The 26886-nt window shown below is 39.8% G+C and overlaps 2 protein-coding genes across 3 annotated transcripts in view; one reads left to right on the top strand and one right to left on the bottom strand.

Moving 5' to 3' along the window:
• The window catches only part of RSPH14 (radial spoke head 14 homolog), a 70034-nt gene continuing 43148 nt past the window's right edge, over positions 1-26886 (bottom strand). Inside the window, exons 5-7 of the mRNA XM_010398107.2 lie at positions 3812-4037; positions 2340-2476; positions 1-1342 (exon numbers count right to left, since the gene is read on the bottom strand). Coding sequence (XP_010396409.1) covers positions 1083-1342; positions 2340-2476; positions 3812-4037 — 623 coding nt within the window. The 3' untranslated portion in view covers positions 1-1082. The remainder of the gene's footprint in view (positions 1343-2339; positions 2477-3811; positions 4038-26886) is intronic.
• GNAZ (G protein subunit alpha z) overlaps positions 15830-26886 on the top strand; it is a 48103-nt gene continuing 37046 nt past the window's right edge. Inside the window, exons 1-2 of one of the 2 annotated variants that reach the window (XM_010398106.3) lie at positions 15830-16241; positions 19849-19962. The gene's annotated coding sequence lies outside the window, so the exon portion shown is untranslated. The remainder of the gene's footprint in view (positions 16242-19848; positions 19963-26886) is intronic. The other variant, XM_010398105.3, reaches the window with a different exon arrangement.

Raw genomic sequence — 26886 nt, 5'->3', positions numbered from 1 at the left:
TACTTTTAAATGACATCTTTATAGGAGAAGAAATTCACCCTTTGGTTACATTACGGAAGAGAAACATTTTAACTGTAATCATTCCTACAGGAAGAGTTTATACTGTGTGTAAGGGTAATGCAGTGTGCAGTGTGACCGTGGGTTTGAATGGAAAAGCAGCCCTGACAAATAACCCCTTTTATAAACCTGATGCAGCTTCTTTGTAGCTACAATTCTAGATAGAAAACTTCTATGTGAGAACAAAACCCAAGTGAAAACAAATGGGATGTGCTGTGAAGCTGCACCAGCTGCTCTGTCACATCTTCTTCGGTGGCTGAGAATAGCCAGGGTTGTCCTGCTCATTTGTGTTATTTCTTTGCCCAGGCCTCATGCTGAAGCCTCTTAAACTACACTCTTGTAACTGCAGACAGAAGTTTGCAACATGTCTGTAGTGACCAGCCTCGAACTCACAGTGAACAAAATGCTACTGAAACTTCCCGCCACTTCCACTGCCTTTCAGCTCAAACCTTGAGGTGCTTTTGTTCTGTACTATCAGCAATTCCAAACATGGGCCAGACTGCTCTCCTTCAACAGGAGAGGGGTCTGGCCCTCTTTTAGTTTTACGAGAGGCTACCCTAGTAAAGGCTTTTCGACTTTGGTCTTAATCCCATGTTCAACAAATGTTTGCAGCAAAATTCATGTAAATTCCCGTTGTTAGATCGATTTGTCAGTACAGACAAGACTGCTGGAGGGGCTAATTGCGAATCTTTCTGTCTAATATAATTAATTATTGATTAATGCTTGATAGGCTGAGGTTTCAAAAAAAAGAAAAAAGAGAATATTAAGAAGAAAACAAAAAAGGTTGGTGTTTCATAAGAAATTCTTGGTAACTTAGGCAATAACTCCTACTGGAGAACTCCACACTTCCTAACTTCTTTCTCCATTTTTTTCTCCACTGTGACACGCAATATCAATGTGAAATTGTTGGCAAGTGACTTTTCAGGAGGAACTGATCCAGACTAAGTGAGGAAAAGAGTTCTGGTGTTGAAGGTCTCATGTAATCATGTACCTTTTACATCCAGACAACAGAGGGCAATAGATCTCTAGAAAAGATCCCGGCTGCAGAGGGGTTTCCATTCGATCACGGTGATGGCGATTTGGGCAGCTCTTTGCACGGCCTCGCTGGGATCATCCAGACACCGCTGAAATGTGTCCCTGTGATCCAGCAGTGTCTGGCGGCCCTCTGGCAGCTCAGCCAGCAGGGTGAGGGTTTTGATTGCATTCAAACGGGCTTTGCTGGTTTCCTCAGCAACCAGCTTCAGTAAAGGTGGAATGGCTTCAGCACCCATAGCTGAGGATCTCCCTGTAGGGAAATAAACTGGCTTTGAAATGTGTTATGACATCTAATCAACATCCTTTCGGACTGATACGTTCCATTCCCTGCCCAGCTACAGCTCTGAACGGCCCTGGAGGTGCAGTGCACAGAGGCAGAACATGCTCTTTTTTCAGAGACCAGGGTTGGCTCCCAGCTGTTCATTTTTAAGGAAAAAGATCTTTCATAGTTAAGTTTATCTGCCTTGCACATTAGTATTTCATTTGCAACAAATTATCTAAGTGAGGCACCAAATGATAGAATAAACTATGTTTTGGAGGGGGGTGAGGGGGAGTGGAATGTGTTAGATGCCTTTAAGAATATCCTCCAGCCTTTCATTTTTAAAGATACTTCAAAGACCGAGATCCATTCCTGAGTTGTCTTTGGAAGCCTGAGAAAGGTTTGCAGAGGAGGACTGGAACACAACTGCTGTTATTAAGAGCCCTTAATGTCTAATTACTCATTCATCACACTGGAAATTTAGCAGTTAGTATTTTCAGTGTCATGTAAGTTACTTGGGAGAGCTACAGACCTTATTAATATTCATTGCTCTCCCAGCTGTGAGAGAGGAGCTACCTCTAATCCCAGAATGTTTCCAGAAAGCAGCGCTCCTCTGCTGAGCACTGGTGATTCAGTGTAGCTCCAGGTATGTGGATCTCTGTGTGGTCTGGACTTGGATGGAAAATGTTCCCCCTCTGGACGGTAATGATGCAGGTGAGGTAGATAAATAATTTCTCGGCCTACTTCAGGGGAATGAAATGTGGAATATCCTGTCCCCCCTAGGCACTGAGGAAGCAACAATAGTTGCTCAAGACAATTATAAAGAAATGCCCCAATCTTAGAGTTTCTTGACGAGCATTAAAACTGTCAGAAACTGAGGACTTGGGGGGGGGGGGGGGGGGAAGGGAAAATGTTTTGTTTTGTTGCTGAGTTGCCCTAGAATTGGATTTCTAGGAGGTACCCCAACAGAATTGCCTCTGTCTCTCACCCTGAGGTGTAACAGCAGCAAACATCAGCGCTCCTGTTGTGTTAACTTGAACTTCGGGCTGTGCGTCTTCCAGCAGGCTCACCAGCAGAGGAATCACTCCTTCTTTACACACCGCGATTTTCCCCTCTGCATGAGAACTGTGTAGAGAAGATGGTTAAGTTGCTTCCTTGAACAGTGCCTGCTGCCCGAGCAACCCCGCGGCCTCTGTCTACCTGGAGCCCGCAGCCCCGCCCCCGGTGCCACCAGCACTGTCCCACTCCTGCTGTGCTGCCCCTGGAGGGACTGTCCTGCTGGGAGGCACAGGACAGGTGCTGCTGCCCAGCCACCGAGGCGCCCGAGGGGATGGCTGTGCCTGGTGGCTGCTGAACCCACGTGCTGACGCAGTCCTGAGGATACCACACCGGCCTGGGTGGATGAGCTTCACAGGATTTTAGGTTATTTCTAGGTGATATCTGGATTTTTTAAAAAAGCTTTCTATGGTACACTGGACACTGATGGGCAGCTGCATGTAACAGGATATAGGATTAAGGGTGTTGCTGGTCCTAATTACAATGGAGTTACAAACCTCGCTGGTGAAGCCTCTAGAGATTTTAAAACCTGCTAAATCAAGGGGCTGAAATGAATTCTTCTCCCAGGTCACTTTTATCTCTTTCTTTCCAGCCTCTCTAATGAGGAGAGTATTTAATGTGGCCCAGCTATTGCAGGGACTGAGAATGTAGCTCATGTCCATATTTCAGTTGCATTTTGCTTTCTTTCTATGACTCACATTAATAATACTCTTTTCCTCTAAGACCCCGCTTTATTATAGGCCATGAGGAAAGGTTTTGTGCCAGTTGATATGTAAACTACATCATCTGTAGACCTTTTAAAACTAGACATTTGTTGAACACCTTTATTATATCTTCTGACTGCAGGACAGTGGACTTAAGTTGTTCCTTTCATCCATTCTCTGATACACAAATTTAATATAAAGATTGCTTTTTCTGATCCATCACTGACGTATGTGGCAGCCTGTGGCAGAAAACTATTTCTGTCTTCAATCACAGTGAAAGTTTCCCAGGACCTTTAATTTTCTGAGAGAGAGCACTTTTCCAAAAACATAAGGGAGCTTCTCTCTATCTCCGTAGTGGTCAGAATCCTGCTTCTACAAGATTTTTCAACCAAGAATTTTTTCCTAGCAGTGCTGTACCAGGAAAAAATCTTGACTCCACTGCCAATATTGAAAATGAACAGAAGGAGAAGGAATGACTGATCAGCATCTGCTTTCTTCAGAGATTTATAACAGTTAGGAATTTTTTAAGTCTCGTGTGTCCCATTTTGTTTTACCCATGTGTGCATTCAGGCTGATAGTGCTTCATGTGTGAAATATGGCAGCTTCAGTGTGTAGTGGAACACAGCTGTAAGTGAATGGCATTTATTTACTCCTGGAATTAGTTCTTTTTTGGACGTAAGCATTAGAGAGGTTTCTTTACCTGATTTCTAACAGGACCCAGGCTGCTTTGCTCCTAGTGGCTGTGGAGGGGTGTGAGAGCTTTTCCTTCAGGACAGTAACAACACCAGCTGCCAGGGCTTCAGAAACTTCCACATGGAGACAGTTGGAGAGGGTATCAAGAATTAACTCCTGGATCTCATCCAACTCAGTCTTCAACTTCAGGACCAGTGGGGGAATCAAATTGGCCCGCAGGACACCACCAGCCCCTGCAGAGGAGACAGGGAAGGAACGTGGATGAGGGCTGAATGCAGTTACTATTGCTACCTGCACCTGGAATTTCTTCAGAGGATCAAAAGACATGTGGGAACTCAATTCCTTACACAGAAGTGGGATTGAGAGATGGAAACTATTCCAACACTGCCCTGTTTATAAATGTCATCTTAGCATTGCTTCTTCAGGAAGCTTCCCCAAAACGCCTGTAAAAAAATCAGGACCAGGTAATAACCAACATGACAACTGCTCTGATGTCCCCAGTTTCTTCCACTATAATATTTATGCCAAAATTATTCTTGCAAGGAAAATATAGGAAATATATATACATTACAAAGTCACCTTCTATCCAGCCTTCCCAACTGTTCTCAACATGAACAGATGCTAAGAGAGGCAGAGATGTTAGCCTTTAGAGCTCACTCTTTGATTCTCCATGGTGGTTTCTGGAGGGGGAGGGGGGGGGGAAGTTAAGATTTTGGGAACAGTCAGCTTCCTCACACATTTCTTTGTAGTAGTTCTGTCCAGGCAAAAATTTAAATCCAGAACTTTCTAGTAGTCAGTACTCTTGCACTGGCTCCTAAAATATAACATCAAAGGCAGAGACATCATAATTTGTCCCGCAAGTGATGTCTTTGCTATGAGTAAGAGTCTGATTTGTACCGTTTCTTACCCTTTACTAAGTCAAGCCTGCAACAGCAATACCAGGGGAAAGCAGAATGTACTGTCCACAAGTAACTATGTGAAAACAAAATTCTCCAGCTTGTCTTGTTGCTAGGACTGATTCTTTGGTTGCTAAGAGAAATGTGGCTCCTTTCAAAGTGATTCATATGTGGTTAGATAAGGAAGTTTTGTGGATAAGAGTCATCAAGGTATTTTCAAATGAATCTCCACAGCAGAGACAAGTGGGAAAGAGATTTTAATGACCCTTGGTAGTGCATAGGAGAAATCCCTCAATTTGACAATTGCATGAAAAACATTATTCTAATCTAGAGGTTATTCTGTTGTACATATTTCTGAGGCTTTGCTAACACTGAATAACTTCTTCTGTTACTGACTTATTAGGATCCATGTTACAATGCCAGAGCAAAGGAAATGCCTTGGGGTGATACTACAGCTTTACTACCTGTACTACATTTGGAGGTCAGTTTCTGTGAGAATTCAAATAAGTAAGGAAAACCAGTTCTGAGACAATTTACTTTGAAGGCTAATAGCATCTTGCAAACAAGGATTTCTCCTTGTGCCAGAAAGGCAAAGCAGGAAAGGACAGTGAAATAATGTTCTTTGAAGCTGTGGCTCTGTGTGTCACTGCACGGGGGAGGTGGCGCTTTCACAGTGAAAAAACCCCCAACCAACCCTATATTGTTCCCTGGAGGAACAAAAGAAAATTGTCCAAGAGTAATTCCAGCCCATTTATACTGTCCCTGCAGTAGGATGTGATAAGGGGCACCTGCACTATTGCTCTGGCAAAGGACTCTGTTGGAGGGTCCCTGAGAAGGAGGCCCAGCTCGTCCATCCCCAGCAGCAACCCTCTTGACAAGGATTGCTGGGGTTTGGATTGGACATTATAGTACAGAAAGATTTTGGTAGGTTAGACAACAGCAGGAATGTGTCTGGGAATTCTCCGTGCCTTATGGAACGCCAGGCAGTAGGGAACCCACTAGTGAACTGCTCCCAAGGAAGCAGACTAAAGCAGTCTCAGATGACTTTAAATCGTGCCCAGAATTCCTTTAGCCACACTTCTCAACAGTCTTTTGAAATGGCCTGTGAAAGACAAGATTTTTCAAAGGCAACTTTCTGAACTCCTCCCGAAGTTTTTCATGAAAAGAAACTCCATGGCCTGAGTGCATGAAATTGGAATCCCTAGACTGCTCACAGAGTCACCACATGCACTTCTAAATTCTGGATTGCTGTGGAAATCCATACAAAATCGCAATTTGGGAGGCGCAGTTTCAGAGGAAGAGTAATGAATCGGAGGTGACAGACTTAAGCTTACACTGCCTGTCACAAGCACCTGTGTGTAGCTTTAACTCCCATGGATCCCACTGTTCCTTGGGACAAACCTTCATTGAACAGAGCAGACACACTCTGGCTTGAGCCCAGAGAAACCACTGTTTGATTTAACTCAACATTCCATCTGACTGTAACAACTGCTGCTGTAGCATTTCCTCTACCTCCTTCATGCAGGGAGATGTACTTTGTTCTTTCCTATTTTTTGTACTCACTTTCAAATAATTACTAGCCAGTTTTAACCCATCATCTTCATTTTCACTTTCCTGCAATTCCCTCTTTTTCAGGACTTTTTGCTAAGTTCTCTCAATTCTCTCGATCACTTTATCATCATACAGCCAGGAAGTACTACCAGCATTCAGGTTTCACTTCTTAGTGTCTGTGTTTCAATTATCTTTAATATATTCCACCAATACATTCACCCAGCCGGGGCTGCTTTCACTGGCCCTTGGCTTTATTCCTTGCAATTAATGTTTATTGACTTTCTTTGCCTCAGTCATCCCTCATTCATTGCATCTGCACTTCATGTCTTCTTTTAGTGATGGCCTTTACTATTGCACTGCAGTCCTGGGTGTGAAACCCAACAAAGCCACTTTGTGTCTATGTCTATAAGCTGCTGAGATAATGTACAGTGTTGTCTAGAACAGCTTTGATTTTGTGCAGCCATTAAGCAGTAGTTATTCTGGGGCTACTGGTGCTTATTTTGTCTGAACATTTGGGATGTTCTAATTTTTTTTTAAAATTAATTTTGTTTTACCAGGCCAGGTCTCTGTACCAGGAGCTTTCTGGTCTACTGTTTTTCTCAAGCTGTCCGAGCTGAAATGCTGTCATGCTACTAGAGGGAGCTTCCCAGATATAAATATAGAAAAAAAGATTAATTGTTTGACCTTGTCAAAAGTCTCAGTGTGGTGAAGACAAAGAGGTTGGAGAGGAAAGGCCATCAACAACAACAAAAAGACTACCTAACACTGAGACTCAAATTTCCACATGGAAATTTATCATGGTTTTACCAGGGGAACTGCAGGTTGAAAGGTCTAGGGAGGGAAAAGGGAGGAGGCAAAATCAGTGGCAAGTTGTTTGGGAGTCACTTGTAAATTAGAGCAGTCTCAGATCCATGGATCTTAGTGAGCGAGCAATAGGAGGGGAAGGTAAGCTGGGGTTTTGAGTAGTCCTATACTGAAAAATACAGTGGCATCCGCAGGATATTGAATTTTTCATTAAAATACTGCCCTTTCAGAGGGGATTTATCTATTGCAGAGAGTGTTCTAGATACCCTGGGCCCAGTGAAGTAGTTGGGAAAAATGTTTTCAAAATGCAAATAGTTGCATTTGCAGCTGCGTAGTTAACATCATTATTGATCTGTTTTTCTGAGAACTTCTAATCTTCCCTTGGGCTGCTTTTTATCTGAGAACTCATCTCTTCCTTCTCATAGCCCTCTGGCCACTCTCATCCTCCCTTTCCTGATTTTTTTTCAAATAGGCCCAAAGAGGAGTTGCCATTTATTCTGTTCTCGGAGTATGGCTGCAGGGCATGTAAACAATTTAAATTTTGTAGAAGACAAAGGAGTCATTTATAGTACATAACAGGGGTGTTTTGTTTTGGTTTTCAATTACATAAATCAATTAAATCACATTACAAATCCTTTTCCTTAAAAATGCTGGTTTTAAACTCAATATGTTTGTTTTGGTCTGAAGCATATGCCTCATGCATGGCCACAAAGTGACAACTGGTGTAATAGAACACAGAAAAATAGTATGGAAACACAGATTATCTAGAATATGAATCTTTGCTGGCACTCTGGATGTCTCTCTGCGATGGTCACACAACTATTTGAAATGCTCAGTAAAGGCATTTGTGCTTAGGAAGGGGCAAACCAGGAAAAGCAAAGCAGAGCCAGACATCACGAGAAGGTAACCTGCTGCCTGGCATCACACCCAGCTGTGACAGCCTGGTGGGAGCTCACTGACTGAGGAGCCAAATGATCCTGACAAAACTCCCAGACCAGCAGCTCTCTTGCTTGCCCTGCAATAGTTTATTATCATTTTAGAGGGAATAAAGGGTTTATTAACCTTATGAGTGCCACCCTATATTGTAGACACTGGCAAACACAGTGATGCTTTCGGGTGATGCTTCCTTTGTGACAAGAGTGATACCTTGAGTGGCAAGATGAGCGCAGGGGATGCTGCCCCTGAACACCTTCCTTAATGACTCCTTGCTCACTACTGTTTAAATGGAAAAAATACAATTTATTCTGGGAAGATCTCTGAGTCATCTGTCACAAGAGCACAGTTTGAGAACCTTGTAGTAGCTTATTTAATGTTAAGATTCAGCATTTTGAGTCGCAGTGCTTCCAGCATTATGGCTGTGTCAGGGAGTAGATTAAATATAATACTATAAATACTATAAAACTGGGCTGAACCTTCTGGTGAGTTTGGAGCAGGAGGCAGACCACATTAAATGAATTTAATCACCTGCCTATAACCCAGAAGGCTTCACCAAGCCTTCTACCTGAAGAGGAGAATTCTCTTGACATCTTTGAAAACCAGAATATTTTCCTCTTCTTTGCAAGAACAGTTCTCCATATTTCCATAACAATTTAACAGGAACAAACAGTAGTGTCCCAAAGGATGACTATGCCCAGAGACAGAGGGTGTCTCTTATCTGAAAGGGCTGAGGGGTGGGAAGTCTCTGTTTACATGAACTGAAGAGCTACTGGGATATGAAGAGAACTGAGGAAAACACTGCAGAGATTGGATCAGACTAGAAATAGTAAACAATTCTGTATCAAACCATTTCAAATGTGAGCATTGGCTGGGTGTGTTTGTCTTATGAGAGCCCTAGGGATTTACCAGGTACAAAATCACAACCTCAACAGTAGTGTCTGTCAGATCCTTATTAAAAATACAAAACCTTTATAAAACTTTATAACCTTTATAAAAGCATTATGTGATCTGCTTTTGAAGCTACTGAGAATTTTTCCCATACTCAGGATTTTGGGATGTTGTCTGAATGAAAGACATGACAGAAATTAAGGTTATAAAAATATTATAAAGTCTGCAGTACCCTGCAGGAACACATAATGTGGCTGCCTCTGGGGATGCTTTAAAAACCTAAAACGTTTCCAGCATTAACAAGGAAGAGGAAAGATTGGTCTGATAAACAAGAGATTCCTAAGCCTCAGTAAAGAATGAAAGAGATTCCTGCATATCTTGTTTTTGTTGTTAGAAACTTTGCTTTAGAGTGTGTGCAATTGTAGTATCAAAGCACCACTGAAAAAATTAAAATAGAAACTACATCTGATATATCTGCATTAGCTTCTCTGGTATAATTTAAAAATCCAAGAAGCAAGTTACTTTAAAAAAATTTGTCATTTTGATAGTAATTAAGACTGCCTGTAATCAGCTGCTTGAAAGGAGTGGGTTTAACTATTTAAATCATTCAGGACCAATGAGATGACCTCCTATGTACCTAAATGTGTGAATGCATGTGCATACACATAGTATGCATTTGCCGATCTTCCATGCATATTGATCACACAAACTGGGAAATTACTTGGATTTTATTTCTCTGACAAAGTATCTTTATCATGAGAACATTTTTTAAAGGCAAACATTGGTTTCAAGTAAGTCAGTTGAACAGCTGAGAAACCATCCAGAGCCATTTTACAATGTTTTACACGAATAAAAAGAGTTTTAACCTTTTAAGTCCAACTGCCTTACAAGCCCCTAATGTGAGACCAATGCACAATTGCAAGTTTTCAGAACTTCTGCTGAGAAAATAGATTGAAAGAAAAATAAATCTTTCCTCTTTTGGGACAGAGGGCCAAACAATTAAAGCAATGTGAATGAAGTTCAAGAAACAGTTTTCTCAGTGATCTTAAATTTCTATACCTGGAAGTTATACCTGTGCAACTGGAATTCTGCATTACAAAATGGGATTACATAGCCAAGTAACTATGATAACATCTTAGTTATCTTTAAGGTTCACCTTCTGTAACTAGTGAATTAATCCCATGCATGCTCAGGCATTAAACAGCATTTTTTTCAGTTTTGTTCCTTAAGAGAAACATGCCATTAAGATGGTGAAAGTATTCTCTGAACTTCCATAGTACAATTGAATGGCAATCCATCAGAAACAGAGGTATATGAATGAGGAAGTTGCCTATAGAGATTTGATTATACTACTGTCAAACATTAAAAATGAGAGGCTTAAAGCAACCAAATATCTAGAATTAATTATGTGTCACATTCTGAAGAATTTTGTCCTGAACATTAACATAAACTTACTTTGAAGATATGAATCATTGCACAGACTGAAAACTGAACAGACTGAAAGACTGAAAATAGTGGTAGAAGACAACAGGAGGAAATTAATGGGAACATGAATGCAGTCTCATTGTGTAAGCACTTCTTTTTTACATTTTCTCCATTGTTAGAAGGGTGGGAGGTTTTATGATTTGATTTAGTTTAGTTTAGTTTAGTTTAGTTTAAAAAATGACCTGATAGAAATTTCAAAGAAGAAAGAACTGGAGAAATTGGTGTTGACAAATCCACTGCTTATATTTGCTGGTCAGACATGCTGGCAAAGCTGCAATAAGACAATTTTATCCTACAGTTCACACTGCTTCCACTGGTGCCAAGAGGAGCATAATTGACTGGTGAGAACTGATAAAACCTCCTGAAAAGAAGAATACAGTACTAGAGGTGGGTGAAATCCTTTTCTGCTTCAGATGCTCCGGCTTGGCAATTTTGTTTGAAATGGGAGTAGAAGAAACACATCTTGATTAGAACTGCAGGCCCAGATGGCTGCACGACATGAGTGGAGCTGTGTGGAAAAGGCAGATTGAGCCTCCCCTTTCCACTCTGCTACTTTGCAGATTTCATGTTTTCCATGGGAAGCCATGTTCTTAAGGAAAACTACTTTCTGCTACTCAATGAAAATTGCATTCTGTTCTGATCGAGGTTCTACAATAGTGCTTTCCAGTGTGTTTTAGCCTATATTTTATTTCAAGCAGTGAAAAATTAAAAAATCTTAATTGAATACAAGCCTGCCAAGGTGTGGGCTGCTTTGAGGATGATTTGTTTTTTGAAGTACCTCCCCAGTAAATGTTGGGCACAACAGCAAAATGAACCTGTTACTTTACCTGGACTAGAATATTAGGTCTAGCTTCTGTAAACATGCCAGATTAAGCACAGGCACTTCAACAGTACTACTTATGTGCTTATCTATAAGAACATTATATACAGAGGATTCAAAACACTGTTAAACAGAAACAGAGAATACACTTTGTGTATCTACTTTGTGCTTCATAAACGGGTTGGTAGACAGATGGGAAACTCTTAGAGTTTATGTAGATGCAAAACCACCTGTGGACCTGACATCGAATAAGTGGACAATTGTCTAAACCAATTACTTAGTCCTGACTGCAATATTCCAAATTTTTGAAGAACTGGACTGGCATTTGAAGTCCTCATAGTAAAGCTACCTGGATGTCCCCAACTCTTCTTCCATAGCTTCCCAGAATTACCTTTGCTCCTCAAAAAAAATTGTCAGTCTTTTTCTTTTTTTTAAACTACCAAATAATTTCTGTTAATCAGACACAAGGAGGTTATAGAAGAGATAAATAACAGTGCCTGGTGAAATTGTAGTTACATCTTGTGGTTCTCATATGAAGTAGAGGATACAAGAAAATGTGAAGTCCAATTATAACATTTTTTCCAAGTATCTGTTAAAATCTATGTAATCCTTCTGAGGTCCCAATTTGATGCTTCTTTAGCTGGTAAGAACATAAGTGGCAAAACTAAATATATTTGAAATCAATACATTTCTTCTTTTTGTTCATTTGTTTGTGTTATTACAAAAATTTTTAAAACCCACTAAATGCCTACCTGTATCCTCAAGTGGGAGAGACCTACTTTCAAGCCAATCTTGAGTGAATATTTAATCATTCTTATGAAGTAGAAAACCCCCAGGAAGGAAGACTGCAGGATGGAAGTGGGTACCCTAAGAGTAACCAACAACACATTGCTCAGACCACTTTAACAGAAGATCTGAAGCTGGTACAATTTGTTTTAAAAGCTTCGGTTTCAAAAAATTCCTGGCACTCTCTAATTGCATCTCCTGGGTGTAATTCCCAAATATCTCTGTATTTTGATCTCAAGTGATTTTGTCTGTTCAACCTTCACAGATCCTTTGTTGTATACTTTACTAAGTGATCCCCAATTTAGGTTAAAGTTTGAGGGGTTTTGTTTTGGTTTTTTCCCCATTCCTTTGCCCTTAATAGTGAAAAATGAGCATGGAGTACTTTAATTTGCCTTTTTTTTTTTTTTTAATAACATAATAATGCAGCCTTGAAGGATGGGCTCTTTACAAAGAACTATGTTCCTTTACCTTATTTCACAGTATCTCTGTAGCTTTCTTCCTATGGAGGCTCTGAAGGAATAGAGGTCCATGTATCCACCCAAAGTTTGGATAAGCAAGGACTGCTGTGTAGTTTCCTGCACAGGAAAGCCAGGGTATCTTCCAGGGCTCCAGGAGAGCAGCTCTCCTACAGCTGCTGGATTTAATGTTTGTTTTTCTAAACTTGGCTTCAGTGGCAACTGGTGATGCAGCAGCTGAAACAATGACTGAGCTGCAAACACAGGAGGTACATAATAAAACTTTGAAGGAAGGTACGTAAAGCACTCAACTTGTAGGGCTTGGTTGTTTTCTTTTTAAGGGAGCCCTTTTTCAGTTGATTCTGATATTAGAGGTAATGCATTGTCTGGGTTCACATTCTCAAATGTCTCTCATGATTTGGTCTCATAGGAAGAGTAAACTGTTGATATTAAGCAAAACCCTCAGTTACCTGAAGGGTGAGAGAAGATAAAATGGTGAAATCCTGGTAGAAAGTGAATTTTCATCCTAAATGATAAAGCCAAATGATGTCAGGCTGATACTTCCTGATAGAAGGTGCATTCATGATTTTTTTCCCCACCATCTCACAGTCACTGATAAAAAGCAACAATATATCAGATAGATATAAATATCAGATCCCAATCATCTGTACATGATGCTATTTTAAACTCTTCCACGTGAGAAAAATGGTTAAAAATAAAAATACAGCCTTTTTATTCTCCTTTAAATGTTCTGTTCAGTTCTTCATGCTGAGAGAATCACAGACCTGTCTATAAATATCTAACCCAGATCTACAATTGCTTGTTAAAAAGAGGGTGTTTGGTAGAAGACTGAATGAAATACAAAATGTCTTTTATTATATTTTTTATTAGAGACCAGATGTGGCCTCTCAATTTACCCTCTATCATTTGGAGATGTACATTCACCAAGAACATTGCATGTGTGCATATAAATATTTTGATGTTGTCATGATATAATAAAGGGTAATTGATTAGAAAAATCCCCATGGGATTTTCCACTTAAGAGCACGCTTTTGTTTTAGTACTATTGTCTTCAAAATAAACATGTATGAATGCATCTATTTTGATTGATCCAGTAGAAAGCAACAGTAAACAGGCAAGGCTTTGGCTTTTGGTCAATGAACAGCACTGGCAAGTTGAGTGAAACTCCTGCAGCCAACAGGCCCAGGAAGTTGCATTTTGGATGCTGCACCTCAACAGTCAAATGCTGCTCCCTTCACATTCAAGCCTGCTGTGGTAGGGGAAAAATGGTGACCTCCCTGATGTGGGAAAGGGAACTGAAAGGGAACCAGTCAGATTGCCACAGGTCCCTAACATTACTCTTTATATTTCTACACAAATGATTCACTTTCTATAGTTATTTCTGTGTTTTCAGTCTATCCATATACAAAGCACAACATTCAGAGTCCTGAGCTAAGGACCTGGATTTCTGTGCTGTTTGACTTTGGCATTTAATCACCTGTCTATGCTACTTGGAGACGTATTTCTCTTTAAATTCCTGTGGGAGCTTAGCTAGATGTAATGCAATCAATACATGCTGAAAGGCCCTAATTGAGAATTTCTGGAAGCAGGACAAGGCAAGACTGAAGAAAACTTAGACATATCTGCTGAGGCATTTTTTGGAGAAGTTGGTTTTTAACTCTGCCATTAATCAACAGCAAGCTCCCATACGGTGGTGTTGAAATAATAGCCCCCAAACTTCTCAGACCTGTCCCATTACTCAGGTACTGCATGTTTGTAATTCCTTCACTGCCAACATTTGACCTATGGTCTGGTGTCTCCCTCAAAGCTGGAGAAAAGCAGGTGTTTTGTTATAGCAATGGAAAATGCCTAAAAGTGCTCTCTCTGTAGACAGCATGCAAACGATGATCTTCCTACCCAGGATGATGGTGGTTCGTGCTATTATTTCTGCCACAGTTGGTTAGTGTGTGGAAGTTGCCTTTTCTCACATATCAAGTACTATACTAAAGATACATGTAATGTGACAGTTTCTATAGTAACTACTTGTTCTTTATGGAATTGCAGATTAAACCTGTACACCTTGTTATTGTTCTTTTATCCTATTATCTAGACTACTCAGTTACCACAGATACATTTTTTTATTCTATTCCCTTGCCAACATAACTATATCAGGGATTTATGCACTTGCAAGTAGAGAGTATATATAAAAACCAAAACACTTAGAAGTTTTAAATTGACCACTGTCTGATCTTTTAAATGCACTGAGATGTTTGTGCATGTATATCGAAAGCAAAATTTCAAAGTAAGACCGTAGAGATATTTTTATTAAAGCAGGTGAAATTTATGATTTGAATATTGTTTTGCTGGGAGAACAATGCAAGTTAGGTATATGAAATTTCTTTTCTAACAAATTTTACTAGAACAAATTTGCCAGTCTACATGTACTGGCAAACTCTTCTAATATGGAACAATGTTTAAGATTCCTTATTATAGGAAAATTTCCTCTACATGGTATACTGATTTTTACATGAAAGTATTTCATTATTATAATTCGTCAATGCTACAGCTCTGCAGATAATATCAGTACTGGAAGTGCTATTATTCACAGGAATCAGATGCTTTCTGCTTCGTATTATGTTAGCCTTATTGTGGGAAAAAATGCCTGCATCCCATCTGTGTGTGAGAGTCTCTATTGCTATCTCCAGCAGAAGTGTATCAGTAACAAATCAAGCTTATAAAATTAGCAGTGTAGGGAGAAATCAGCTATTTGATCAGGGCTGCAGATTCAACAATGCAACCGGTATTGTAGCCAAAAGGAAAAAGACACGAGGAAAAATGTAAATTGGGTAAATCAATTAATGAGATTTTAAAAAATTATACTCATGGTTAATTTTAAAAAGCTGTGGTAAATTACACATATACAAATGCAAAAGGCAGAAAGGGAAAATCAGAAAAAAATATATGCCCAGTACTGAGAGCAACTGAGTGATGGCAAAAGTGGAAAGCAAACAGTAGATAAATTCCATGTAACTAAAGAAACAGTTTTTTCTCCCTTTACCCTTGACCGCATCCTTCCAAGATGTATGTGACTCGTTCCCCCTAAAACATGCATTGTGAAATCAATCATAAAACTCCTGCTGCTGCCAGAGCCGGGCACTGCTGTGCTGCAGCGAACATGGACCCGCGGAGCGGCCCCGGGTGCGGATGCAGTTGTGCAGAGGCAGAGCCCGCGGCACGTCTGTACCCGCACATTATGTAACGAGCGAGTGCAACGGAGCGTACGAGCCGGGAAAAAGCCACAAACCCGTCGCCAACACCCAGCTCCTTCTGCGCCGCGGCGGGGCGGGGGCTGCGGGGGCTGCGGGCCCGGCCGCGGAGCCGGAGCCGGAGCGGAGCCGCCCGCCGGCCGCGCCACCGCCCCGCCCGCGGTACCCCCGCCGTTGGCGTGGAAACGGGCTGGCGGCTCCGGCTCCTCCTCCAGCGCCAGCCCCGCGCTCCCCCTGCCCGGCTCCCCGGCGAGAGCACGGAGCACCTCCCTGTCTCCCGCGGGGGGCCGCCGGACAAGTGTTCCCACTGCCGCCTTTAGAACAGCCCGGGTTTTTACGGTTGTGTTTTCTAGGGAGAAGATGGGAAAGGGTAGGTTCCTGCTCCTGCTGGGGCTGTGGGGCTAGTCCCTGCAGTCGCGGTGTGTCTGCTCGGCAAATCACAGATGCTGATGTGAAAAAGGGCCAAAGCAGAGGAGAGGCGTCAGTGGATGCGGGCGTTTGTACTGATGGATTGAGGAGGTGGAGGCGCCCTGCCTGGTGCTGGAGAGAGGTGAGTGCAATATTCCGTATTTCCTTCTCTCTTAAATCAGTTCAGTGATGAACATTTCCAAAATAAAAAGGCACTGCTAAAGCAAGAAGGAAAAGATGTCACTTTGAAACAATCAGCTAAGCTTCTGCTGGATAAAAAATATGAGTGTCACTGTGAGGTAGGAACATTTCACTGTGTGTAGACAAAAAATAGTAAGGGGAGACAGGCTGCTGATACAGTGAAAATGACCTTCTCAAGGGATACTGGCCTTCTATTAGCTGCTGCTTCAGCTTGGGCCCTTCTTCTAAAAATGAAGTGGTCTCCCTTTCCTAGCCTGAATCGTAATGCATTAATAGCCAATACCTGAGCCTTAATAAGATTCGTTGCGTTCTCTTAATGCTTCAGAAAGATAATCCATTAGAATCTGCGTGCTGGGAGAAGAACCTCCACGCTATGTAACACCTCCTCCCAGGGAAATGCTGCCTGGATAACATTCTATCAGAAAAGGCTCCTGCTGCCGAATTTCTGTAATAAATCCTCCTGGTAACAGTCACTCTGCTCATTGGAAGGATGTGTGGCTCTGCAGAGCCTGGATGCATTCCCTCTCCATGTGTGCCCATGCATGTGAAGGAATGAGGAGGGTTTATATTAATCTGCACCTGTGGACGGCTCCCATCTGCACTTGTGAACCACAAGTTTTTTGGTACCTTTGCATTTGCATTTTGGGTGAGTGATTCATACACAAAACCCCCAAGCCTTCAATGTTAGCTAAGAGAGCTGCAGATAAATACATGTTGGTTTAATTTCTGCTGATAGAACTGATCTGATCTGCTTTTGGCTGTTTCTGTAGAAGCTGTTTAACGTGTGTTCTTGCAGTATTTATTCTGCAAGATACAGACCTATCTCCACATTTTCCTGTGAAGATTTGAGAAAAAATCACTAGTTTTCCCTCCATCATTTCTTTATAATTGTTTATATCCATTTTCTGATAACATCACACCCACAATTTGATTTTTATTTGGGCTCTGTATTTCGCGCCATTGTGGGTCACACCCTTCGGGTGGCCATCAACATTTCATCTATAAAGGTCACAGCAGCAGGTCAGGTGCTGTGAATACCTACTTGTGGATCACAGAGGAGCAAAAAATGAGTGTGTATTTTGAACTTAGGGGAAATTTTTCTGACTTTATGGATATAGATGTTCGAAGTCCGAGCTGATGGCTTAGGTGCTGTTATAGGCAGAAATACTCGCTTTTCTTCAACAGGCACAGATTTGACAGCTGAACAGACACAGCTCTGCAGAACAGAGAGTGTTTTGCCATTTACTTGGCTGTCTCCCATCAAATCATTTGTTTGGAAGCTATCATGCAAAAAGCACAGATCCCCGCCCTTGGATAAAGGACATTATCAGAGGAGAGGCCTATGTGTATAGAAGGATGAAGATCCAGTCTTCAAGAAGCCAGTGACAGGTGTAATCAAAAGAAAACCTCTTAGTTATAAGGCATATTTAGGAGAAAAATTCATGCTATCTTTCATTACCAAAGCACTGACTTATATTTTCAGACAAGAATCCCCTTCTGTGTAATATGTATGCTTATAAGTAAAAACAGCTGATTAATTCTGTGTAAGCCATGGAAATTTCATTCTGGCAATGGACCTTACAGAGATTAATAAACTCCGCAAGCTGCATAAAGAATACTACACCTCTGTCTGAGATTATGTGCTTGTCACTTCACAGGTCACTGGTGAGCAGAGTTGAGTAAGTCTTCTGGAGGTACTACCTTGAGTTTTGTAAGCCTCCAGTACAGTTTCATATTTCACTTGCAGGCCTTGGTTTTGAATTTAGTGGTGATAATCTAAAAATAACCAGCCAGGTAGCTCTGAAGGACTGAAGTGAAAGTGTTCTGGTTGTCTCAGTTCTGATTACACACAGATGAAACAAGGTATGTTAAATTTTAAGAAATGTAGACAGAAACAGAAATTTGTCCCTTCTTAAGGAATCTACCTGCTAAGCAGTGGGGAAGGGGATAAGGATAACAGAAAATGCAGTAGGCAATAAAAACCCAGATCCTTAAGTGGTGAAGTCAGCTCTTCCTCTCCAGCTTAAGCAGATAAGGATTTTGACAGCAGATAGAGCCTTGGTTGATACACAGAGGTGAGGCACTATAAGGGAATGATGTCTTTTTCTCTCTCCCCCTCCATGAATTAAAGAAAAATACTCTCAATTCCTTTGGGTTAAATCACAGTAATCCCACTTATTTGAGAAGAGATTATTCAGATTTATGTAACTGAAAATGAGAGTTGAATCTGACTATTTCTTCTAAAGTTTCGGTCCTGCTTTCACAGGAGTCACTGGAAGTTTTGTCACTAATTTCAGTGGGAGAGAGCCCAGGCCACCAAACACGGTTTCACTGATCAGGTTCTCCCTTGCCTTTAGGAACAACAATGTTGAACAGTTTTGTAGTCGGTATCAGCGAGGTCAAAGGCTCAATGACAAATTCAGTAACTCTCTACATGCATCATAAACTTTAATTCATAAATTATCAGTGATTTGAATCATGCTTTTTTAACTGAGAAAATTGGAGTGTTATTCCCATGTTGATTGATAGTACCCACTTTCAGCAGTAACAGTTTCTACACAAACAATCAACCATTTTCTTTTATCTAAGAGAAAACTTATTCAAGGGCCCTTAAAAATCAAAATATTGGCCTAAGTGCATAAAATCATATTTATACTTGGAGAGAAAAATTGTCCTATTTTTATTAAAAAAGAAGGCTAAATTTTGTTCTTTGTGATCCACAAAGTATTCAGAATAAATCCACATCCATTTCTAGTTACAACAGATTCCCTTCACTCTACTTGACAGGATAATACAACTTATATTTTGTAAGTTCACATTTTTATTAAAACTTTCCAGAATTCAAGAGTGGTGATCAGGAAGTCCAAATTTCAATTATTATATTGATGAAAGAATAATCCCAAGAGGGAAAAACTATACTGTTCCAAAGCAACCAAAATCAATTCTCTTCGCAAAGTTCCCTGGCAATTTAAGGTATGTGGAATAGACAAGAAGACAGAGAAGGGCTAAATTCAGCTTGACTTATTCTGTTGTTGAATCAGGAGTTGATACATATTAGCAATTTAAGTGGTTTATTCAAGTGTAATCAAGCACAGAGTTTCACCCTTGACATGAAAGCTACAGAGAAAATACTCCTCTCTCAACTGTTGCTTTTCCTTAACACCGAAGGGCACTGGTGGAGTTGGATGGAAGGAACAGATCAGTGATGGCAGCCATCTCTTCCATCTTACTCAGACTTCAAACATTTGCTAACAACTGGCAAAAATTCAGAAGGCAACCGTTTGTTTTGTTTTTTTTTTTACTTCTTCAGCTCAGAGCATTTTCTGTGGTTCCGCAGAAGCTCGACTCTCCTCAGAATCCCATTTTATTATTTAGTATCGGACACCCAGTGAATCATTAGGGAACACAGTTTTACCCAACAAATCCTATTTGCCTTTTGTTTTCTCTTTAAGCCCCTTAAACCGGAGAGTTATTTCTTCTCTGGATTCCTAAGTCATCATATCAAAAAGACAAATGTGATAACACTTCCATGTGATTCTACATTGCAGATAACCTGTTGGATTACCAGTCAACATCTTGGCCAATAGAAAAACTTAAAGAGGCAAATGCGAAAATTCTAAGTATTCGTTTTGCTCACACACATCAAGAATAATGACCACAAGGTAAATAATAATTTCATAGGAACTACAATTGATTAATCTGTTATTTTTACAGTGGATTTATTAAATAGTAATTGCCTGGACTTGGCAGTTGGAAGGATATATTCTCATCACTTTCAGATGTCTATAACATTGACACGTACATAAGGAGTAGTTGTTAACGCTTCCCTTTTAGTTGGTGGAAGAAAAAGAGATTTCTCCCTTGGAGTTAACCAGACTAGCTTCTGGCTACCGTGTTAGTGTGAGATCGAGCTGACCTCTGGAAATGACAGCTCCTCTCCACAGCCTCTGAGGGAAGCACTAAGTGAGTAGCTCTGAGGTAGCCACCTACATGCAGATGCTAAATCTGCACAGATGAATCCCACTCTTACTGTCTATAATGTAATGTTTAACCAAGCTTTACTAGTTAATTATGAAGATATTTTCATGGTTCACCATAAATATTTGTAAGTCATAATACAGTTACTATTCCCTACCTACCAGCCCTGTTTCCTTGATAGTAACTAGGCTGGTGTTGGCTTCTTCCTCGGAGTATCTCAACAATGGTATTGCTCATGGCACTGGAAAGACTTCACTGAAACAGCACCAGTAATCCAAATCTTTTATCAGCTTTTCCTGGTGATCCAGGCAGTATTCTAGCATACATTCCCAGTGGTTTTCTACTGGTTTTCTGTGCCTGCTTTCAATATTTTCAAACCTTACCCAGACAATGTGGAATAAGCACCTTTATCTTCATAAATTGCACGAACGCAAATACAATTAGGCAGCATAGCAAGTGTTGATGTACAAATACAGTTGATACAGTTGTGTTGTGGAAGGAAACAACACAATTGAGCTGAATTGATTACAATTCAGTGTTATGGCACAGTAACAAAAGCCCAACAGGATGTTTAGCTCTGAGAGGGCTTGCTGTTCAGAGGGGTATGCACCTGGTTATTATACTTCTTCCTTTAAAAGAGAAATGTACATATGATTCAAAAGGATACTTACCTACCATCTAAGGGAACATCTTTCTGATGATAATACAATTTGAGTTACTAGGCTGGATTTTTTTGTCTCTGAATATTACCAGCTCAAGTCATATAATCCAAATATTGGAATGTATTAACAAAACATGATTTCTTTTGGATATATAATATCTATTTATACATATATATGCATTAGAATATTTTTTTAGTTTGGATGTCTTATGAGGAAAGAAAGACCAGGATATTGGCTGTTACCCCTCTTTAGTGTTTATGTTATAGGAGAAGATTCAAACCAATACTACAGGGAATATTTTTTATATCATTTAAAGCACTCAATTCAGTAAATTAATGCATATGATGCTAACCAAATCCATTACAAACTAAAATTTTCCAGAATTAACACTGTTGCACTGGAGCATCTCTCTGTACTGCCAGCAAGTTGATTGTTGCAACGGGGCCTTGGCAGGAAGATTTTCTCTCAGGATGCCTTTCTTTGCCTGACCTTTTAAATTTGGCAGAGTTCAGGGTACCACAGTAGAAGCCATTTTATAATGGGACGATATTAATATATTCTTACAATTGCTAAGAACCTATTGAGCTTCCATGTTGTATTGCTCAGTAATGGTAGAACCTCACCTTAACCAGTCATTTCAGAGACATGTTTTTAATCTTTTTCAATCCATCTATGTCCATCAGCAGATAAACTCACCTTAATTTGTAATTCAGTGACATTTATGTAGGTACTTAAAATTCTAAGGCTAGTCTACTTCAAATTTGAAGAATTGTTCTATTATCATACTGTTTCTGTTCCCTGACTAGATAAGCAATAAGTCCTCTGATTATGTTTCATGCTGTGAATGTTACCAAAAGCAAATCTGAACTTTGCCTCATGGGTGTGATTACACAGGTGTGTCAAGTTTGCTTTTTGCGTGTGTGGTCACAAAAAGAAATGGAATACTGAAGACTTTATGTATTTTTTTTAAGTAACAGGAGCAAAGTTTCAGCTTCTAGTTTCAAGGGATCAACAATTGTTTTAAATGTGGCAAGACTGGAGGTTGACATGCAGTTCAGTATTATATCAGCACAATATTATTTGGTCTCACAGGTCAAGTTAATATACAATGGTCTAAACAAATTAAAGTATCAGGTATCAGCACCAAGAAGAGGTAGGAACTAGTGACTTTTACCACTACAGACTACAATTCTCCCTTTTTCCAGAGGCCTGATTGTACATTGCAGTCCTGAACGGTGCAAATTCTATATAACAGAAGTTAAAACATCGATAAAGTAATAACCTACCATATAGACAAAGAACCGAATTATTGAATCTCATACAATCTCCCGTTCTCTGTCAGTGCAAGCAGGTTATAAACTAAAATTAAATGTTTACAGAGGATATTACCCTGGTCTGTCATAAGAAAAACCTCTCTCTTTGCTGTATCCATAGCATAGCAATTCTACCCTTTTCCCACTTCTGCAGTCAAGGAAACCAAGAACAGCCATTGATATGGTGGCCTCTTGCGATCATACCTGGAAACTGTTCTAATGCATGCTGCGATTTAGGCAGCCCCAGCCTGGCTCTACAATAAAGGCTGGATCATGAAAATTCCTTTCTCCCTCAGATTAAGACTAGAAGTATCAGAGTTTCTCTGTATATTTGATTACTTTATGTTGCTTTTCTAGTTGTATCTTCTGATACTGGAAAGCAATGAAGCCCAAGTAGAAAATACCGGAATATTCTAATTCAGAAATCATTTAGGCAGAATTGATCTGAAAGAAATGGGTGATGCCTATTATAGTAAAAGTGTGCTTTGAAGGGGAAGTTGCACACACAGGCATATGGAACTCTGGGAGTACCTTTAAATATTGTAGACTTAATTACCAAGTGATGGGAGAACTTCTCAGTGAGCAGCACAATTACAGTCTCTAGGTATTTTCATTCACTCTTTTATTTGTGGTGTTGCATACATATCTCCAATGACAGGAGTCTATAACTAATCAAAGTTTATCTATACAACTGTAACTTTGGATTTTGGATACTTTATGTTTTCATGATTAATCTGTCAAGAATTATTCATAGACTTCATTGAAAGTTTACATAAACAAGTCTATTCAAGAAAATAGTGAAGTGTTTGTTTTAAAGGAGACCACATGGAATGCTGTCAATCTATGCAGCACTGTTTTTACTCAGCTGTGAGATATGAAGTGCAAATGGAATTTCTTAGACGTGGTGTTTATGTCTTTATCTATGTTGCAAAGATTTATAGTCGATAGAGGTACGTTAAGAGTACATCAATCTCATTGTTTACTTGGTGCCTGCATCTTATTTAGTTACAAAATATGTAGAAAATACTATTTTTCACTACAGTTTCTTCAGCTTCTGTTAGGATTGGTCAGAGGCACGTGGTGATCAACAGAATATAAGCAGTAGAAGGTAAAGATTAAAAGATTTCAGAAAATAATACAGGTGTGCAAAAGGTCAAAGACTCGTCTCTTCCTTTTAACTTTTGAAAAAACCTTTAGAAATGTCACCCTTATGAATGACCTCCCTCCTGCAATCAACACAAAAAATGAGAAGGGAGAGTTAAAATTATTTTTGTGCAGAGCAGTCATTTACACTACTTAACAGTAGACATGAGAATCTGAAATACAAACCAAAATTGTACCTCATTCTTAAGAACTGAATAAAAAAAAAGAGTTCTCAGAATAGCCGAGGAGACACAATCAGTATCATGATGACAATATACTGACTTGGTCAGTGCCATTCCTGTGTCTCTAACAGAGCAAAACTACTTACAACTTTTAGTGGAGGTTTCCCTATTGCACTGAACCTTCAGCCAGCAAAGAGGTGACACAAACTGGGGTTTATTCCTCCTGAGCTATTTGGCACAAAATATACTTTGGGATGGGGAGACTGCCAGTAGGTGTGTGTCAGTGGCATTGCAACCTAATGGGATTGCAGCCAGCTGGAAGAAATTGAAACCAAGTTGGAATTGCTGTAAGGTGGGTTTGGGCTGAAAGCTAAGTCAGCTGAGCTCTGTAGCTATTGCCTGCTTTTGTGCCTTTCGCCAAGGCGGGAAGACACCTTATCAGGCATTTTCCTGGAGTTGAGAGGTAAGAAATTTTATGTACCTTGTTTTCTGAAATGCCTGTAGCTTTTTGGGTTGCTAGTAGATCACGAGTTGTTCTCTTGCTACTAAGGTGCATCCCGGGGGGTTGAATTTTTCAGCCTTGCTACAACAAAGATGTAAAAGCTGTTTGAAAGACAGAGATGGCTTTAAAAGGCAGTAGCCCTTGTCATCTTTTCATAGTTATAACCCTGATTCCAAAATGTCAATTTAAAAGTCTTGAGGTGTGTTAGAAATGAACCAAAACATAACAAAAATTCTGCTTTTAAGCACAATTATCCTGGTAGTTATCAGTCAAGGAACAGTGTTATACCTAACCAGTAGTACCTGAGATCACTGAAAATGCAGACCCCGTACCTCATCCCAGTCAGCCAAGTAATCTGAGTGCCCTCAGAGGTGTCCTTGTAGTCCTTTAATGAAGTTTTCAAGATGATTTATTGTTCTGCTGTGCACTGTGGACATTTCCCTCCCACCCTCTCCCCTTGGTAAATCTGCTTTGTAAGTTTAACGTAGATTTGGAATCCCTACAGCTGCAATAGCTTTTGCACTGTTTTGACCCAATATGGCTTGCTGAGAAATTTGTGTATAACCCCTCCGCTGAAGGCCGGATGTGCTCTGGGTAACCTCCATCACATGTATTATTTCGTGTCCCAGATCTGTGCCTGTTTCACATAGTTGTTTTTACAACACTATCAACAGCAGATTTTTAGTGAGCAAAAAGAAATAAAATGGTGAGTCATCAGCTTTTTCCCTGCATATCTCATCTGTGTGAAATGCAGAATGCTAACTAGAATAGTTAGGAATCAGCGATAAAATTTCAGCTTTATGTGCCATCTTAATAGTAGGCTAGAGTGTTACCAGAAGTATTTTTTTCCTGGTAATATGAGAAATGAATAACTAAGGATCCGTTGCTGAATAATGAATAAACTAAAGGCTCGATTAGCACCTTTCAGTTTTAAGATAATTTTAGTGCTGCAGCTACTTGAGTCAAGAAGAGATGTCACAGAGAGTAAAAGGAACAGAAAAGCAACTACCTGAGATGCTGCTGTTAAACCTGTGCTGTGAGGGTGGCGGTGTACATTTGGCTGGTTAATGAGGCTCCCCCTTGAGCTGATAGGACAGCCTCATGCAGAAAAATCCTGCAAAATTTGGGGGTTTTACTGTTAACAGTAGCAGTAGATCATATGTGTAGGCTCATAAATCAACCCATCAGTTCTCAATATATGATTCAAGAGCCTGATTCAAACAAAATGAATGAAACTATAAGGGTCACAAAATGGTGAGCTGACCTCTATGACCTTAAAGAGGAGGAGACAATTCCAGTTGAGGTGTGATACAAAAGGGAAACTTCTCTGACCTCAGCAAAGGAGAACTTGTACAACAAGAGAGAGATGAATTATTTAGAGACAGAATTGAAGGGCTAAAGGATAAGTAAAAATATAGACATATTGGCTGCATACCTAGGAAGTTTGCAGGACTATAGAGAATTAAAAAATTGTAATTGGGGGAAAATATCTGAATGATGAGAATGCCCTTACATACAACACAGCTTGAAGAGGAGCAGTCATTACCCTCCTCCCCCTCTCTCTCCACATATATACACAAAAGTACTGGTAGCATTAACAGAACACCAAAAAATCATCAGTATGTGTAACTAAGTTTGAAGCTACACCTGTTAATATTAGTAGTAGTAGTACAGTTACCAATGAAAAATAAAACATCAAGAAAAATTACTGGATTCTGGTTTATCTCTAATAACAAACATAAATCCATCTATCATTTATATGTTTCAGGTTTGGGGGAAAAATAACTATTTACAAGCTTGCTTGAGGCTGAAAAATAACAACTTTGCCCAGCTAAATCTAAATCATGGTACTCCTGTGTTGGAGTAAATACCCAGATTAAAAATCTACACAAGCTTCTTCAAAAGATGGACTTATATTTAGTAGCTTATTTTGTTAACTATCCATTTAAAAAGTAATTAATATTAACCAATATACAATTTTAAAAATATTTGGTTTATAGGCAAAAATCTATTCTTGGCATGATATGAAAGTGATCCGCAATACTGACAGAATCAGTATAGCCCTATGAATATGTGAAGCCAGCCGGCCAAGTCTTGTCATAGTATGATTCCAAATGTATGTGGTCAAATCTGGCTTCTGTTCTTCTAAGATTGATGAGACCTATGAATAAACACAGTGAATACCAGCAGAAGCCAGGCTGGGAACATGTGCACAGAGGCAAGAAATTAATGTTGAAACACAATGATACTGATCATGCTTCAGCATTTCCTAGTAATACAGTAATGCCGAGATCATATAAAAGTGGGGAGCTGAAAGTTAAACTATTTTCACATCTATTCTTACGAAAGTTCTCAGCATAGATATTCTGATATATGAAGAGCACTAAATATCACGCACTAAATACTAAATTTTCGTAAGTAAAATAGTCTACATTGCTGGCACTTTGGTATCCTGCTTGCAGTGTTTTTAAATACATTGTGTTTATTTTCATCCTGTTCAAAACCAAATACAGGCTTATTTCAAAACCTACTGAAGTCGTCAACAAAATCACTACTTTTTATGGTAAGTGGATCACAGCCACAGCACTTTACAGGGTTTGGGATGTTTTTATTCTTATTTTCTCCTTAATAAATACTGTCACTGTTTCTTATGAGGAAGAACTATGAATACCCTCGCCCCAAAGTGTCACTTACCACAGGGCACCATTTCAGCACAATTACTTAAGTTCCTCTAGGTCACTTTGCATTCTCATTTAGTGCCATAGAGAAATATTCTTCATCTCAGTAGAAAAAACAAGGTTGAATA

The sequence above is a fragment of the Corvus cornix genome, chromosome 15, assembly GCF_000738735.6.
Source record: "Corvus cornix cornix isolate S_Up_H32 chromosome 15, ASM73873v5, whole genome shotgun sequence".
NCBI classification, from domain to species: domain Eukaryota; kingdom Metazoa; phylum Chordata; class Aves; order Passeriformes; family Corvidae; genus Corvus; species Corvus cornix.
This window is presented reverse-complemented; position numbering and strand designations above follow the sequence as displayed.